The sequence below is a fragment of the Ammospiza caudacuta genome, chromosome 11 (genome assembly GCF_027887145.1).
Source record: "Ammospiza caudacuta isolate bAmmCau1 chromosome 11, bAmmCau1.pri, whole genome shotgun sequence".
Classification (NCBI taxonomy): domain Eukaryota; kingdom Metazoa; phylum Chordata; class Aves; order Passeriformes; family Passerellidae; genus Ammospiza; species Ammospiza caudacuta.
The window spans coordinates 27,633,120-27,647,112 of NC_080603.1; the positions used below are offsets into that span (position 1 = coordinate 27,633,120).

Genomic DNA, 13,993 nt, shown 5'->3' on the forward strand with positions numbered 1-13,993 from the left:
GGGCATATCTGGGGCACATCTAGGGCATATCTGGGGCACGGGCTGGGGCACATCTAGGGCATATCTGGGGCACGGGCTGGGGCACATCTAGGTCATGGCTGGGGCACGGGCTGGGGCACATCTGGGGCACGGGCTGGGGCACATCTAGGGCATATCTGGGGCACGGGCTGGGGTACGGCTGGGGCACATCTAGGGCACGGCTGGGGCACATCTGGGGTACGGCTGCGGCACGGGCTGGGGCACATCTAGGTCATGGCTGGGGCACGGGCTGGGGCACATCTGGGGCACGGGCTGGGGCACATCTAGGGCACATCTAGGGCACGGGCTGGGACACGGCTGGGGCACATCTGGTGTACGGGTGGGGCATGGGCTGGGGCACATCTGGGGCATGGCTGTCCCAGCGGGTCCCAGGGTGTCCCGGTTGCCCCAGGCTGTCCCAGGCTGTCCCCGCGGCCCCGGCCCCGCGCAGGCGCCTGCGGGGCGCCGCCCCTTCCCGGTTGTGGCGGAGCCGCGGCGATGCTGCTGGTGCTGTCGGCGGAGCACCGGGCTCACCTGGGCTGTTTGGCGCGGGCCGGCGGCGCAGGTCGGGGCCGCGGCGGGTCCGCGGGCGGGCGGAACCGAGCCGGGCCGGGGCTGCAGCGGAGTCTGTTCTCTCTCTGTCCTTACAGCCGTCGGCGAGCTGGGGCGCCTGGCGCTGGAGCAGCTGCGGCGGGGAGCGGCACCGCGGGCCTGCGAGTCCGCCGCCAGTGAGAGCCGGGCCGCGGGGAGACCGGGCCGGGGAGCGGGGTGACCGGCCGGGGAGGGGGCAGCGGGGGAGCCGCGAAAGCAGGCCCGGGGGCGGCGGACCGGGCCGGGGAGCGGAGGGACCGGCCGGGCAGCGCGGGGACCGGGGGGACTGGGACTGGGACTGGGAGCGCGGCCGGGGGGAGAGGGGGAAGCAGGCCGGGCCGTGGGGAGCGGGGGAGCGGGCCGGGCCGTGGGGAGCGGGGGAGCGGGCCGGGCCGTGGGGAGCGGGCCGGGCCGTGGGGAGCGGGGGAGCGGGCCGGGCCGTGGGGAGCGGGGGAGCGGGCCGGGCCGTGGGGAGCGGGCCGGGCCGTGGGGAGCGGGGGAGCGGGCCGGGCCGTGGGGAGCGGGCCGGGCCGTGGGGAGCGGGGGAAGTGGGCCGGGCCGTGAGGAGCGGGGTCACCGGCCGGGGAGCGGGGGGACCGGCCGGGCCGTGGTGATTTCGCGGCAGGAGGGCGGGAAGGCGGTGGGCTCTGCGCCGGCCACGAAGGACTGCCAAGCCCCCGGGGCACGGCGGAGAGGGGCCGAGGGAAAGGGCTGGCGGCATGGAGCTCCAGCGCCGCGGGGGTCGGTGCTTCGTGCCCGGGATGGGGAGGGCTGCGGACACCCCTTTTCCGACACAAACCGTTCTCTGTACCATGCCGTAAGAAATTGGTTTGTGTTTTTCTTAGTTTTTTGTGCTAATATGCTGTACATTATTATTTGAAGGGCGTGACACCCTCTTCTTTTTCTAAGCATATTTTGCACATTAAGCATTTGATAACTTTGCAGCTTTGAGTCTCGCTGCTGTGATAGTTAGCAAGTTAAAGCACTTTGTGCTTTCTTTAAAGGAAAGCTGAACATTAGCGTTGACATCATTCAGCACGGGGTTGAAGGACTAGCGTATCTTCTTACTGAGAGTTCCAAGCTTATGGCAAGTATACTTTTTCATGAGGAATTTGGGGATACTCTAGAGATGTCTTCTGGACACTTCGGCCTCTAAAGATACTGGTGAATGGGGAAAAGATAGCTCAAAATTTAATGACGTGTATTATTTTAATTTCAGAAAAAGGTGTCTCATGCTGTTGTCTTATTGAAACATTGTGTCTACATGTATGACTCTAGAATTTGTATTCAGTGTCTGACGCTAAAATTTAACAACGTTTTAGTAGTGTAATTTATTGCATATAGAGAAGCTTACTTCAGGATAAACTCTAAATAATAAAACTCAAATGAAGAGTTTGTTGTTCAGCTACTGCACAAGATGTGGGCTAGACTAGCCCCCTGTTCAGCATTCCTTGTCTTTATCCAGTGTGGTGGGTTTGAGAGCTTTTTCAGCTCTTGGCACCAAAAGTTTGAGTGGCTATAAGCAAATTAACTACTAAATGATTAGTAGTTGGACAATTACTGTTTCCATCAGAAAGACTAGTAACTATTGATATAGTAGAGTATTTGAGCAATGACTACATGGAGAAGGAGTGCAGAGACAAGGAATGCCTGATGAAACTCAGGCAAGTGTTGCTCCCAAGAGTAGGTGAGGAGGGAATGGAAATGGTGCAGAGCCTTTCCTTGAAACAAGGGGTCTTGAGTGGCAGGTTACAGTGTGCTGTGGTAGGATGTGGCTGGTTACAGACTGTTATTGCGGGGTGGTGCATTGCAGAGGTACAGTGGTGTTTTCTGTGGACTCACTAACAGCTTCCCCAGTGCTGGGCCAGGCTGCTGCAGTAAGCACAAAGGCCTGTGAAGCTTCTCGGGCCCTTGGGCCAGGAGCCTGAGCACTGTGCTGTGTGCTGCTCATGTGCAGATCACTGCTGGGTATTTGTACTCTGGTTATCAGTGGCACAGCAACACCCTCACAAATGGATTCACACAGCATGTCGTGCCTTGTGACACAACTGAGGTGCTCCCTCACGCTGTTTTGGTCTTTGATATGAAGGCTTACATGTGATGGGGTTGAATGTTCTTAAAAAAAACTGCTTCTGAATCTCATACAAATCTGCAGTAATACATCAACATTTGCAGATCCTTTAAAACCTGGATATTTGTTTTGTCCAGGGTGTAGAATTGTACTTGGACATACCTGCAGGAAAATAAATAAATAACTGCACCATAGCATAAGTGATGTTTAGTTACAGTTTTATTTGGTTCTCAGGAAATAATGGTGATTATTTGGCCTAAATTGCTATTTCCAGATTTCTGAGGTTGACTTCCAAGATTCCATTAATGTTTTGGGATTCTCAGATGAATTGAACAAATCCTTGCTCCAGCTGTACCTCGACAACAGGAAAGAGATCAGGAGCATTCTTGGAGAGCTGGCACCAAGGCTTCCCAGCTACCACAGTCTGGAGTGGAGACTGGATGTACAGGTGACTGCTCTGATGTTTTTAGTATTCCATCCTTTCCTTCACATTTTTTTTTTCCATAATTAAAACCTACTAAACAATCTAAAAACAATTGAGGCAGCAGTACTTCATGTATTTAAAAGTGGCATGACTTTGTTAGTGTCCCACAGACGGACAGCTGTGAAATGAACAGGATATGTAATTATGCAAAGCACTTGTTGCCTGATGAAAATTGAATTCATGGTTCTATAGATGTTTTTAAAATATTAACATATACTAAACATATTTGGTCTAGATTATTACCTTATTTTCAGAAATATTATGAAAGCATAGATTAAAGCGGGTTAGTATTAATTATAAAACACAATAGTAGCTTGTGTGTATCTTTAATGTGGATGCAAAGGGTTTCTGAACATTAGTGTGAACAGGTTCTACAAAGCTCTTGAGAACTGTTAAGAACAAACTTTGATAACCATTGGTCATTTTTGTGTTCCTGTTCCACTGAACCCCTCCTGCAGCTTGCAAGCAGAAGTTTGAGACAACAGATCAAGCCTGCTGTGACTATGAAGCTACATCTTAATCAAAATGAAGATCAAACTGCCCAGGTGTTGCAAACTGAACCTGCTACCCTTCTTCACCTTATCCAGCAGCTGGAGCAGGCGTTGGGGGAGATGAAGATGAACCACTGCAGAAGAATAGTGCGCAACATGAAATAACCTTGGTTCTCTGCTGTCTTGCTAAGCAGTTTGTAAAACAACTCAAAACACTGCTCACAAATACATTTTGAGGAAAAATAAACATCTGGATCAGATGAACTGTTTTCCTGTGCCAGGACCTTGAGCCAGTATATACCGGTCAAATATCCTTGGCCACCAGCTTCGCACGTCTATATGTGGTGACCTTTTTCACACAATCATCTTCATATATAGTACATGGTAATTAAATGTGATCAAATATTACTGCTTGGGATTTTTGACTGGTATTTTTTATGTAATTGATCTCTGTTTTCAGGTGAAACACAAGATTAGCCAATACATAGGTGAGTGGTTTCCCTCATTCTATCTCTCCTCACTCCAGCCATAGTCTGGAACTCAGGGCAGCAAAGCAGAAGGTTTAAATAGAGATCTTTGAAACTTTTTGTGTCATCTCACTATTGCCTGATGAATCTAAACACATTTGCCTTTTTCTCTTGTAAACATTTTAAAAAATCCAGCTGCTCTAGAGCTGATTGGCATCACAGTAAGTGCTGGCAGTCTACACATGGGTCATATCCTGAAGCATGTGCTAACTGAGAAGGGGGAGGGTTTTCCTTGGGGATTCTGAGTAAAATAAATCCTTCAGATGAACGCAAAATCTCTGTACTATTCAAAAACATTTGAACATCATGTGAAATTGAGATAAAATAATGTTATTGACTTATTTTTTTACAATGTAAAGTCTTGCAATGAGAACAAAGAAATAATGATAAGGAGCTTTCTACATCATACTTATGATTTAGTTCCTTTATCACTTACTCCAACCCCATTGTGATGGAAGTGTCCTTGTCTTCCACAGACTTGAGCATATTGAGTCACTTGCCCTGAAAGCTGGTGGTCATATTTTTTTGTCCAAAGAAGGTAGTTTGTATTTCTAAACAAAGACTAATTACAACAATTCTATGAAAAGTTATTCTTATAGTTTTAATCACTTTCAAATTATTGGAGAAAAATCCTTTAGCCTATACCAAGTGGTACAATAGCAGATAATTGTATTATTCAGTAAAAAGCGCAGCTGAAACACATCTTGTTGAAGAGACAGTTCTGACTGTAATAAATGTGGCTTACGTTTGGGACAGATGTGTATGTACTCACCCATGAGAGGCCATGCTTATGAAAGTGGTCTAATTAACATAGATGAGATGGCCCCATGCATGAGGCTGTCAAAGCCTTCCCTTGAATGGACATGTCACCTGGGAAGGAATGGAACAGGTGTGTGGTTTGTCTTTACTCAAAGAAACAGAGCCCTGGAAGCAAAAACAGCCCTTTTAAAGGCTGTATGAAAAATCACTCGTGTTCAGATCATTATCTGTGCAATAACCACATGCACACATACCCAGAATCTCATATGCAAAGGATTTAAATAAGAATATTGCAGGAAAGAAAAAATGATATGTGATGTCTGCATATACCTGGAGCAGGTACTGTGATTAGCACTGGTCTTTGAGCTTGTTGCAGCAAGGAACCAATACGAAGTTGTAGAAGAACGGTACAAAAATTCTTTGGGAAGTGAAACATAAGTCTCAGGAGTACTGGGTTTCCTGACCAGAAGCACAGCAGATGTCAGGAAAAATAAAAAAAAAAAAACCCCAAAACCCCTCAAAACAACAAAACCACCAGACCCCCACAGAAACAAAGAACAATAAAACAAATCTCAAGAAGATCTGCTAAGCCAATGGAAATATGAACAGGAAATGTGACGAAATGTAACTGACAAGGAATATTTGTTGAAGCAAAGCCATCAGGAAATGCACAGGATTTGTTTCACAGACCTAGCTGTGGTTTGTGTACAGGTTTAAACTCCAACTCTGAGAATCTACATAACCAACATTATATGTAACATTCATTTGAGGGACAAGGATGGTTCAGTCAGGCCCACATTTTCCACTAGAGAAGCCAAATGCAACTTTAGAGAAGTTATGCTTATTTTAAAGAAATAAGGAATAAAGTTCAGAAAAACATTACTTAAGACTTTTCTAGTGTAGATTCTGATTACTGAGGGGGGTGTATTCTTATCAATCAGCATAGCCTGGAGTCTGTCCAATACACAGAAATAAAATAACAAATGCATTGCTAAAATACAGTTGTGTTCATTTAGCCAATGTGTGGTATCTCTATGTGTGTAGTCATAAAAACACTGGATGCTTCCCTCTGTAGAAACCAACACTTAAGTGTTGGAACGTGAACAATATTATTCTTTATATACACAGCTTCTGAATTTAAACAATTTTCGGTCACATTGCTATGCAAAAGTTATTCCAAACGCTCCAAAGAATGAAACAAGATTAAAACAACAATTGTATTTATTAATAATAGAAAACCTCAGGTATGCACTTTGATGACAGCTCTCATGTCTAGTATAGGGTAAATCAAAGACAAATGACTGAACGGGCAGTCAGCAGACCCACAAAGCATCATGCCTGCATTTGAAACTACCCCTGTGGACAGTGAGCTGGAAGGACGTAACATACAGCTCTGCACAGGACTCCTACTCGCCAGCAAAAGACCAAACCTTATCCAAATCACAGCGAAATGGTTGCTGTGTATGTCACTACAAATGCTTAATTCCTCCCCATAGCTATAGCATCACTAAATCGCGCAATTCAACTTGTACGTGAACTAATTTAAGCATCATTTTGCTTTCAGAAATTAGTATCGCCCATTAACTTTCTGAACAATGGTTTTGGAGCAAAGCTCCTTAGCTGGGCAGAGACAGAGCGCTCCGGAGGCTGCCCGGGCACCGCGAGCTGGGGCCGGACGGGAGCGGCCGCTCCGGCGGGGTCGCGGCGGCGCCGAGCGCAGCCCAGGGCCGAGCGCAGCCGATGGACGCCCCGGCGGCGAGCGGCACGGCGAGCGCGACGCGGGAGGGGGCGCGGGCGGGGCGGGCCGCGATGGCCTCCGGGGCCGGCCCGTGCCCAAAGTTTCCGCGGCGGTTGCATAACTGCGGGCGGGGCGGCGCGGGGGCCGGGCTGGAGCCGCCGGCACTGCCCCGTCCCGGCACGGCCCCGGCCCGGCACGGCCCCGGCCCGCCCGGGACACCGGCGCGGCTGGCGGGGGCGCAGAGGCTCCGTCCGCCCGCCGAGCCCGCCCGCTCCACAGGGCACGTCCTCGGCGGCGGCCCGGCAGCGGGGCCGGCCCCGGCCACCGCCCGTCCCGGGACGGCCGCGCCCGCCGCCGGCGCAGAGGGGCGCACGATGAACCCCGCGGCCGCGGCCCCGCCGCCGGGCCAGCAGGTCATCCACGTCACGCAGGACCTGGACACGGAGCTGGAGGCGCTTTTCAACGCGGTGATGAACCCCAGGCCCAGCTCCTGGCGGAAGAAGATCCTGCCCGAGTCCTTCTTCAGGGAGCCCGACTCGGGCTCGCACTCGCGGCAGTCGAGCACGGACTCGGGCGGGCCCGCGCCGCGCCTGGCGCCCGTGCACGTCCGCTCGCACTCGTCGCCCGCCTCGCTGCCCGGCGCGGGCGCGGCGCCGCAGCACGGGCACCTCCGGCAGCGCTCCTGCGATGTCACGGACGAGCGGCCGCTGCCGCCGGGCTGGGAGATGGCGCTCACGCAGACCGGGCAGCGCTACTTCCTCAAGTGAGTGCGGCGGGGAAGCGGCCGGGGCGTCGCGGGGCGCGGGCTGCGCCGGAGGGCGGCGGGGTGGCCCCGGCTCCGGGCTGTGTGCGGCGTTCCGGGGGCAAATCCCTTCCCGGCGGGAGGAGAGAGGCAGGGAGATGTCCTGCCGTATTTGTTGATAACGAATTTCTTTCCTGCTTGGCCACGCGTCCGAGATTCTGAAACTTAATTTTTTTGAGAAAAAGTTGAATGCCAGTTATTTCAGGGAGTTTCTGGGACGTGGGAGCAGAGCTCTGCATGCCCGTGGCCTGCCGGAGGTGGAAGGGGCTGTGCATGGGTGGGAGTTGCCCGGCCCGGCCCCGGCCGCTGTGTCTGAAGCATCCCCGTCCGCGGGGACGCGCAGGAGCCGCCTTGTTCAGCGGCACGCTTTGGGAAGTGTGGTAACACAGCTGCCGATATCTCCTCTGGCCAGTCATTTTCGCCAGAGCGTTTTATCTGTGACAATTGACGCTTGATTCAAAGCCGTTTAATTGGCCTGAAAATATGTCATAGCTGTAGTAAGTGGTAAGGCAGCAGTGCCTTATTTTGGTAGATTCTGTAAGTCAGCCACAGATTCATTGCAAACTAAGTCATACTGCATTAACTTGGTAAATAAGATAAAATGTTTTCTAATGAAATAAAACATTTACTGATGAAGCATCTACCTGAGGATATTGAGGGAGTTAAACTGCCGGGGCTCCAGGACGTCATTTACTTGCTCACAACAGCCTTCTTGTTCAGAAGAGTAAAATCTTGAGTTCACATATGTTCACCCATGTGTGGGTATTCAGCCCTCATAAATGTCATAGAAACAGTGTGTAAGGGGAAGAAGAGACAAAACTGTTTAAAAAAAGTGAAAAAAAAATTACTTGATTGTATAATGATTTCTTTGCCTTGTGGGTTTGGAATCTCTAACGGATTACTCAAGAGCCCAGTCTCTGAATAACTCTGCAGAGTTTAGAATTTTTGCCCTTTGTCACACTCGGAGCTAACAGCAAAGCATGTAAATACTTTTCTGTATGTCACTGTATGTTGTTTATGATACTGTGTGCATATGTCCCAGGGTCCAAACTTAGAAGTTTGTTATTAATCTGGTTTATCACCTAAATGAGAAGACCTCATGTCTCTGCACTTTGCATGTATTTTTGTCAATAGAACAAGCTACAGAGAAGTAGCTGACTGACAGGAACAGTGTAACAGACCATTCATAAATAATTATTCAATATAAATTCTTGCTAGGGTTTGGCTAGGGAGTGTTTTCAGATACCTCTGGCTAAAAATTGCATAATATAATCTTTGTATGCTCTGTGTCTTTTGACTAATATCAAAATGAGCTCATGTGGTTTCACCTTCCTGTCATGCATTTCTGACCTAGAGACAAAGTTTTCCAAGTCAATGGATTCTTGTTGCTTAGGCCAAAAATAAAAGGCCTTTAGTAAATTGAAAGCATAGGTAAAAGACTCCAAGTGGTTTTATTTTTTTTTCCTAATCCTGTCAACAGTAATACTCTGATTAATAACATCCTTTTAAATATAAAATATAATATGCATTGTGCATGTAATTTCTTACCTAAGTTAATATTTGTTTTATTTCCCCAGTTTTATCTGTCCAATAGAACTTCTCTCGTTTATATAAAAATTAATTGGAATAATGCATTTCTTTGTACCTTTAATGTATTTTGTTATGCCCCAATGCTTTGGGGAGTAATATTTAGCAATAAAATGCTCTCATGTGAATGATAGTATTTTACAAATGGTGTAATATTCTTCAGGAGAAAAGACAATTTAAGATTGATTATGGGAAGCAGCATTTAAAGCTGTGTGCAATAAAATAATAGGTGATGTGCTAAAAGTCATATTTGATTAAACTAGGCATACAAAGTTACATTTCCCTATACTCAAGGGAAAAAAAAGCCATTTCTTTCCAGCATAATGATAAAGATTTGTTTCTTGGCATTAGCAAAATAAATATTGAGAAACCAATTAAAAGTAAATGGACATAATAGGTCCTATTAAAGCTTTTATTATCTGTTGAAGTTTAGAATGCAATTTGTTGTATTAAAACATATTTTAAATAATTATTTGACAGAAGTACTAGTGTGAGTTTCAATGAACAGTGAGCTAACCTTGTTGATGGGGAGCCAGCTACAACTTGAAGCAGTTGCAGTCCTGCATGTCAGTTCCTGCAGAAATTTTCTGGCTGTGACTGGAAGAAACATAAGTAGCCTGGGGACCACTCCACCCTGTAATTAAATACCAAACCACATAAGTGGGGGCTGGAAAACAGGCTAATGAACGCACACTTGCAGCAATGTTATCTGAAGCATTTTTCTGTGTGAGCCTGTGTGGAAAAAAATGTAAGTGTGATTTATTTGTGATAAAAAGCATTTCTGTAGAGACTGGCCTACTGCCTGCTGTTAGGTCGTGAGCAGGGAATGTCAGTTGCATGTTGAACTACATGCTGGGCCATGTATACATATTCTGTAAAAAGAATGTTTCAAGTATTACTTTATACCAACTTAGTTTAGGTGGCGCAGCCTCATATTTCAAATGAAGACTGAGGGTTTCATATTTTCTCAATGTGTGTAGAGATCTTCTTGGTCAGACTCTCATAAACAGATTTGTGAAACTTTTGCCACTGTTATCTTTATCACTGTTATTTATGTCACAGTAAACATTTGCCATATCAGGGCATATTTGTCAGAAAGTTCTGCTCAGGGATAAGGAAGCTAATTACTTACAATATTTCATTTACTCAAAATGTTCAGATTTTTTCTTACTGGTTTCTGTTGGAATAGAACTTGATTTAACACAGAATCAGTTTTATATCACTAAGTGTGTTCAGCAGGACAGCAGAAGAGTAACATAAATACTATAAAAAGTGATACAAGTACGATGAAAAACTTTTTTCCTGAGAATGACAAAACAAATAGTACTAAGATAGCTGAACTGCTGAAGTGATTTTCTAATATGGTCTTTCCTTGAAAAGCATTTCTGTTAATTCTGTAGAGTCTGTTGTTATTTTACTTTGGTAATTTACATTGTGCTTGTTCCTGTACAGCATTCGTCATAGAGAAAGAGGCCGTGCATCCCTGCTGGCTTTGGCCTTGGCAGCAGAGAGAGACATTTCACACATTCATGGCGCTTTTGGAGCATTTAGTCCACACCTTAAGTGATTTGTTTTTTGTTCCCTGTTTCCAGTGGGGCTTGGAGCCTGAACTCTTCCCCTTGCCTTTATTCCTTTATTAAAAATAAATTGTAATCTGCTAGACAGTACCAGGATGTATTACTGCCAATGGCTTTTATCCAAAATTGAGTGCATTAAAGAGTTCTTAACAGGCAAGAAGCTGTGATGCACCACTGAAGTTTAATTGTCAGAAATTCAACCATAGCTCACATTTATAACTCATTTTAGAGATACTTAAGAAGTTCTGAGATTGGAATGCACACATCAAAACTGAATTTTCAGCCTGTAATTGACAGCAGTAGGGGTCTGTTTGATTGCTCCTCAAGTGCTGATTTAATGTTGATGATGTTGGAGTTCCAGTTAAAAGCTACCAGGGATCCATGAGCTGCTCCTCTCTGAATCTGGCAGTAGAACCAGCTACAGAGTTTCTGACAAAGGCTGGTATTTATTCATTTTCTGGTCCAAGATGGTGTCTTTCCATGATGAACAGACTGGTTTTTTCAGAATCTAAAAATCATGTCATCAGTGCTGCTTTAAAGGATTTGGTGGTTAATGTGGAGTTTAATAAAATCTGAGGACTGAAGCAGATATGGAATAAAATTGCTTCAGGGATGCATTTGATGTGATCCAGTTCCCCCTCCTGTTGAGTTTTCTGAGTTAGGATACAAGCTACATTTTGTATCCTAAAGTATCAGTGAAACATCAGTGAAGAAATCTTTAAGCAAGAATGCACTGACCCTAGAAGTATTTACAAGAATTTCCTTTGAGGAAATATTTAAGAAAATTCTTGTAAAGGGCTGTCCAGAAGCAGAATTTGAATTTTGCTGTATGCATTTCTAAATTATTTAAGGAATCAGTGGTAGCTGTCCTGTACAAACTACTGTGTTCATGTAGAATTTGATATATTGGACTTATGTACAATTTTAAGATAAAGAATTAATAATGTGTGCATGGAATTATTGGTTTAATGAATTTTGTCTTAAGTTAGTCCTTAGGCATAGTGTTAAACCCAAAGTCCTTGAGTACTTTTGCATTAATGGATAATAACTGTCATACAGTAATCTTATTAGATGAGCTGGAAATACAATCGCTTTATGCATTAATGATTAGGAAGTAGTAACAATTAGCATATTCTTAGAAAGATATCTATAGAATTGATGCAGGTGTTAATTACGAATGCTACCATGAAAACTAGACCTTTTCTCTGATCCCACCTGAAAGCGTTTTGTCTTTACAAATGGTTTGGGTTGCGCAAAGAAAGAAAATGAATAGTAGGTTTATTTTTATCATGTTTGTGAGCTGCTATAGTCAATATCTAAAAGCTGGTCTGCCTGACCATCTTTACTCCATAATTAGTAAATGACAGTGTGGAGAAATGTCTGCTTCTGAAGGTTATGGATGTGTTCAATTTTAAACAGGCTTGACAATATAGAATCTGTCAAGTCTGACTTTCAAGATTTTTGCTGTTCACTCCTTCAGATAGTGTTGGAAGAGTCAATAGTGTTGGCTTGTTTCCTTTGGGATGCTTTGGCTGAAGTTGAGCATTCTGTCTTTTTGATGTCAGGGCCTATTACAGGACAAGAGCTTCTTTGTCACAGTGTTTGGTGCTCCGGGGCCTTGCTTGATTGGCAGATACAAATTGCATCAAAGCAATTAAATCCAAAGGAAATGTCATGTAGGCTGAATTTCAACATAAAGACTTGTGGCATTTTCCCTCTTCATTTAGGGAGAGAGAAGTCAGCATGATGTAGGGTGGAGATATTTGGGGGTTATTTGTTTCTTTGCTTGTTTGTTTGTGGATCTTTTTATTTTCTTTAACTCAAAGTCCAGACTTTGAGAACTCTTCAAGAATGGAAAACTTGGGAACACTGCACTGACCTGCAGTTTTCCCTACCTATGACTGTTTTAAAGGCAAATGTGTTGGAAGCTGCACTGCAGACAGACACAGACTTGCTAAGAGAATTGAGCAGAATATATTGTGTTAAAACTGAAATAATTGCTTAGAGTGTCACCAGAAAATAATGCAGTATAAAGGGAGATGTGAAAGAGGAGTTGGCTGCTGGCATGTCCTCGAGGTTCACAGCATGTGCATCAGCAGTCACAGCACAAGCACAGCAGCAGCAGAGCTGCAGGTTCAGACACAGCTTTTCCTGCAGGGACTTGTTTCTCTCATGTCTGCTGACCCCTCTCTGTTTGCATGATCAAAATGTTCCTTTTTATTAGGTGTTGCTCTGTCCCTGATAATTTTTGGATGCATTATTCTGACAGTCTTCCAGGTTAGAGACTAGCAGGACGCTTCCATGGTACTTTTGAGTTTTTTCTTGTGCCTCAAGTAATCATTTTTTCCTACCTGTGATCAATTTTCCTTGTCTGTGTGCTGGGTTTTTTATTAAATGTTCTATATTCCTGTTTTCCAGTGGTGGATTGGTGAGAAAAGGTGTAAGCGTTACAAAATGCAGTAATAGTCCTTCGTCAAGCAATTATTGAAGATAGCGCTTGAACTGTGAGCCTTAAATTTTGTGGGGGCTTTTAAAGAAGTTTTTAAAACTTCTTGACTGATGTATTTTCCTAGTTTTCACTGTCTCTGCGAGGCCCCTGAGCGCAGCAGGAAGCGGGAATCGTTGGGAGCTGACCTGGGTTGGAGGAAACGCGGTTCCTGTTGTGCTGCCGACCGCGGCTCTTCGGAAATCACGAAGTTTCTCTGGGCCTTCTTTTCTGGGCTTCGTTTCAGCATCTGTTCTTGGCCGTGAAAAACTTCTGTGTATTGAAGCAGGCAGTGTACAGTAATAAAATATTGCTTCATGGATGTTGTTTCTTACCATGCAAGCTTTTACACCCTTTTGTGTTCCCATGGATCAGCGCAGACTTTATCACCAAAATATCACAGGCAGTTGCTGGTGATTCCTGATTGATTGCTGCCAGCAACAGGAGTTCGAAATCCCTGAAAAGAATACAGATTGCTCTTTGAATACACTTCTGCCACTGGCAAAAGCTAGCTGTATTTTGTACTAACTGCAGCAACTCCCCAAAGGCTTTTGGAGATAGAGCACATAGAGGTATGTACAAGGAAGGCACCTTACCCAGCTGGAGTTTGTTAGATTTTCAGACCATATTTCCAAAGGTCTCTTCACCTGATAAAATCATCTAACCAATATGGGCTGTAAGTCACCTTTTTTAGAAAATAATGAAAGAAAAATAAAGAACAAAACTGAATTGTTGGGCGTTTGTTTGTTTGCCTAAGCAGCCTTTTGTAATCTTAAGGTGGACATGGCAAAGTTGTTTTAGAAGTTTCTTAAAATCCTGTATTTTCAAATGCTCCACGAATAGAAGTGAGTGCCATATGAGAA

General features: G+C 45.5%; 2 protein-coding genes across 2 annotated transcripts in view; both read left to right on the forward strand.

Annotated features, from left to right (window-relative positions):
* Window positions 1-460: 460 nt before the first annotated feature.
* Window positions 461-5,839, forward strand: COMMD2 (COMM domain containing 2). The gene is made up of 5 exons (XM_058812312.1): window positions 461-583; window positions 669-746; window positions 1,614-1,696; window positions 2,955-3,128; window positions 3,623-5,839. Exons 1-5 carry the CDS (start codon window positions 517-519, stop codon window positions 3,818-3,820), a joined length of 600 nt encoding a protein of 199 aa, XP_058668295.1. The 5' UTR covers window positions 461-516; the 3' UTR covers window positions 3,821-5,839.
* Window positions 5,840-7,053: 1,214 nt separating this feature from the next.
* WWTR1 (WW domain containing transcription regulator 1) overlaps window positions 7,054-13,993 on the forward strand; it is a 43,699-nt gene continuing 36,759 nt past the window's right edge. The window contains exon 1 of the mRNA XM_058811965.1: window positions 7,054-7,442. Coding sequence (XP_058667948.1) covers window positions 7,054-7,442 — 389 coding nt within the window. The remainder of the gene's footprint in view (window positions 7,443-13,993) is intronic.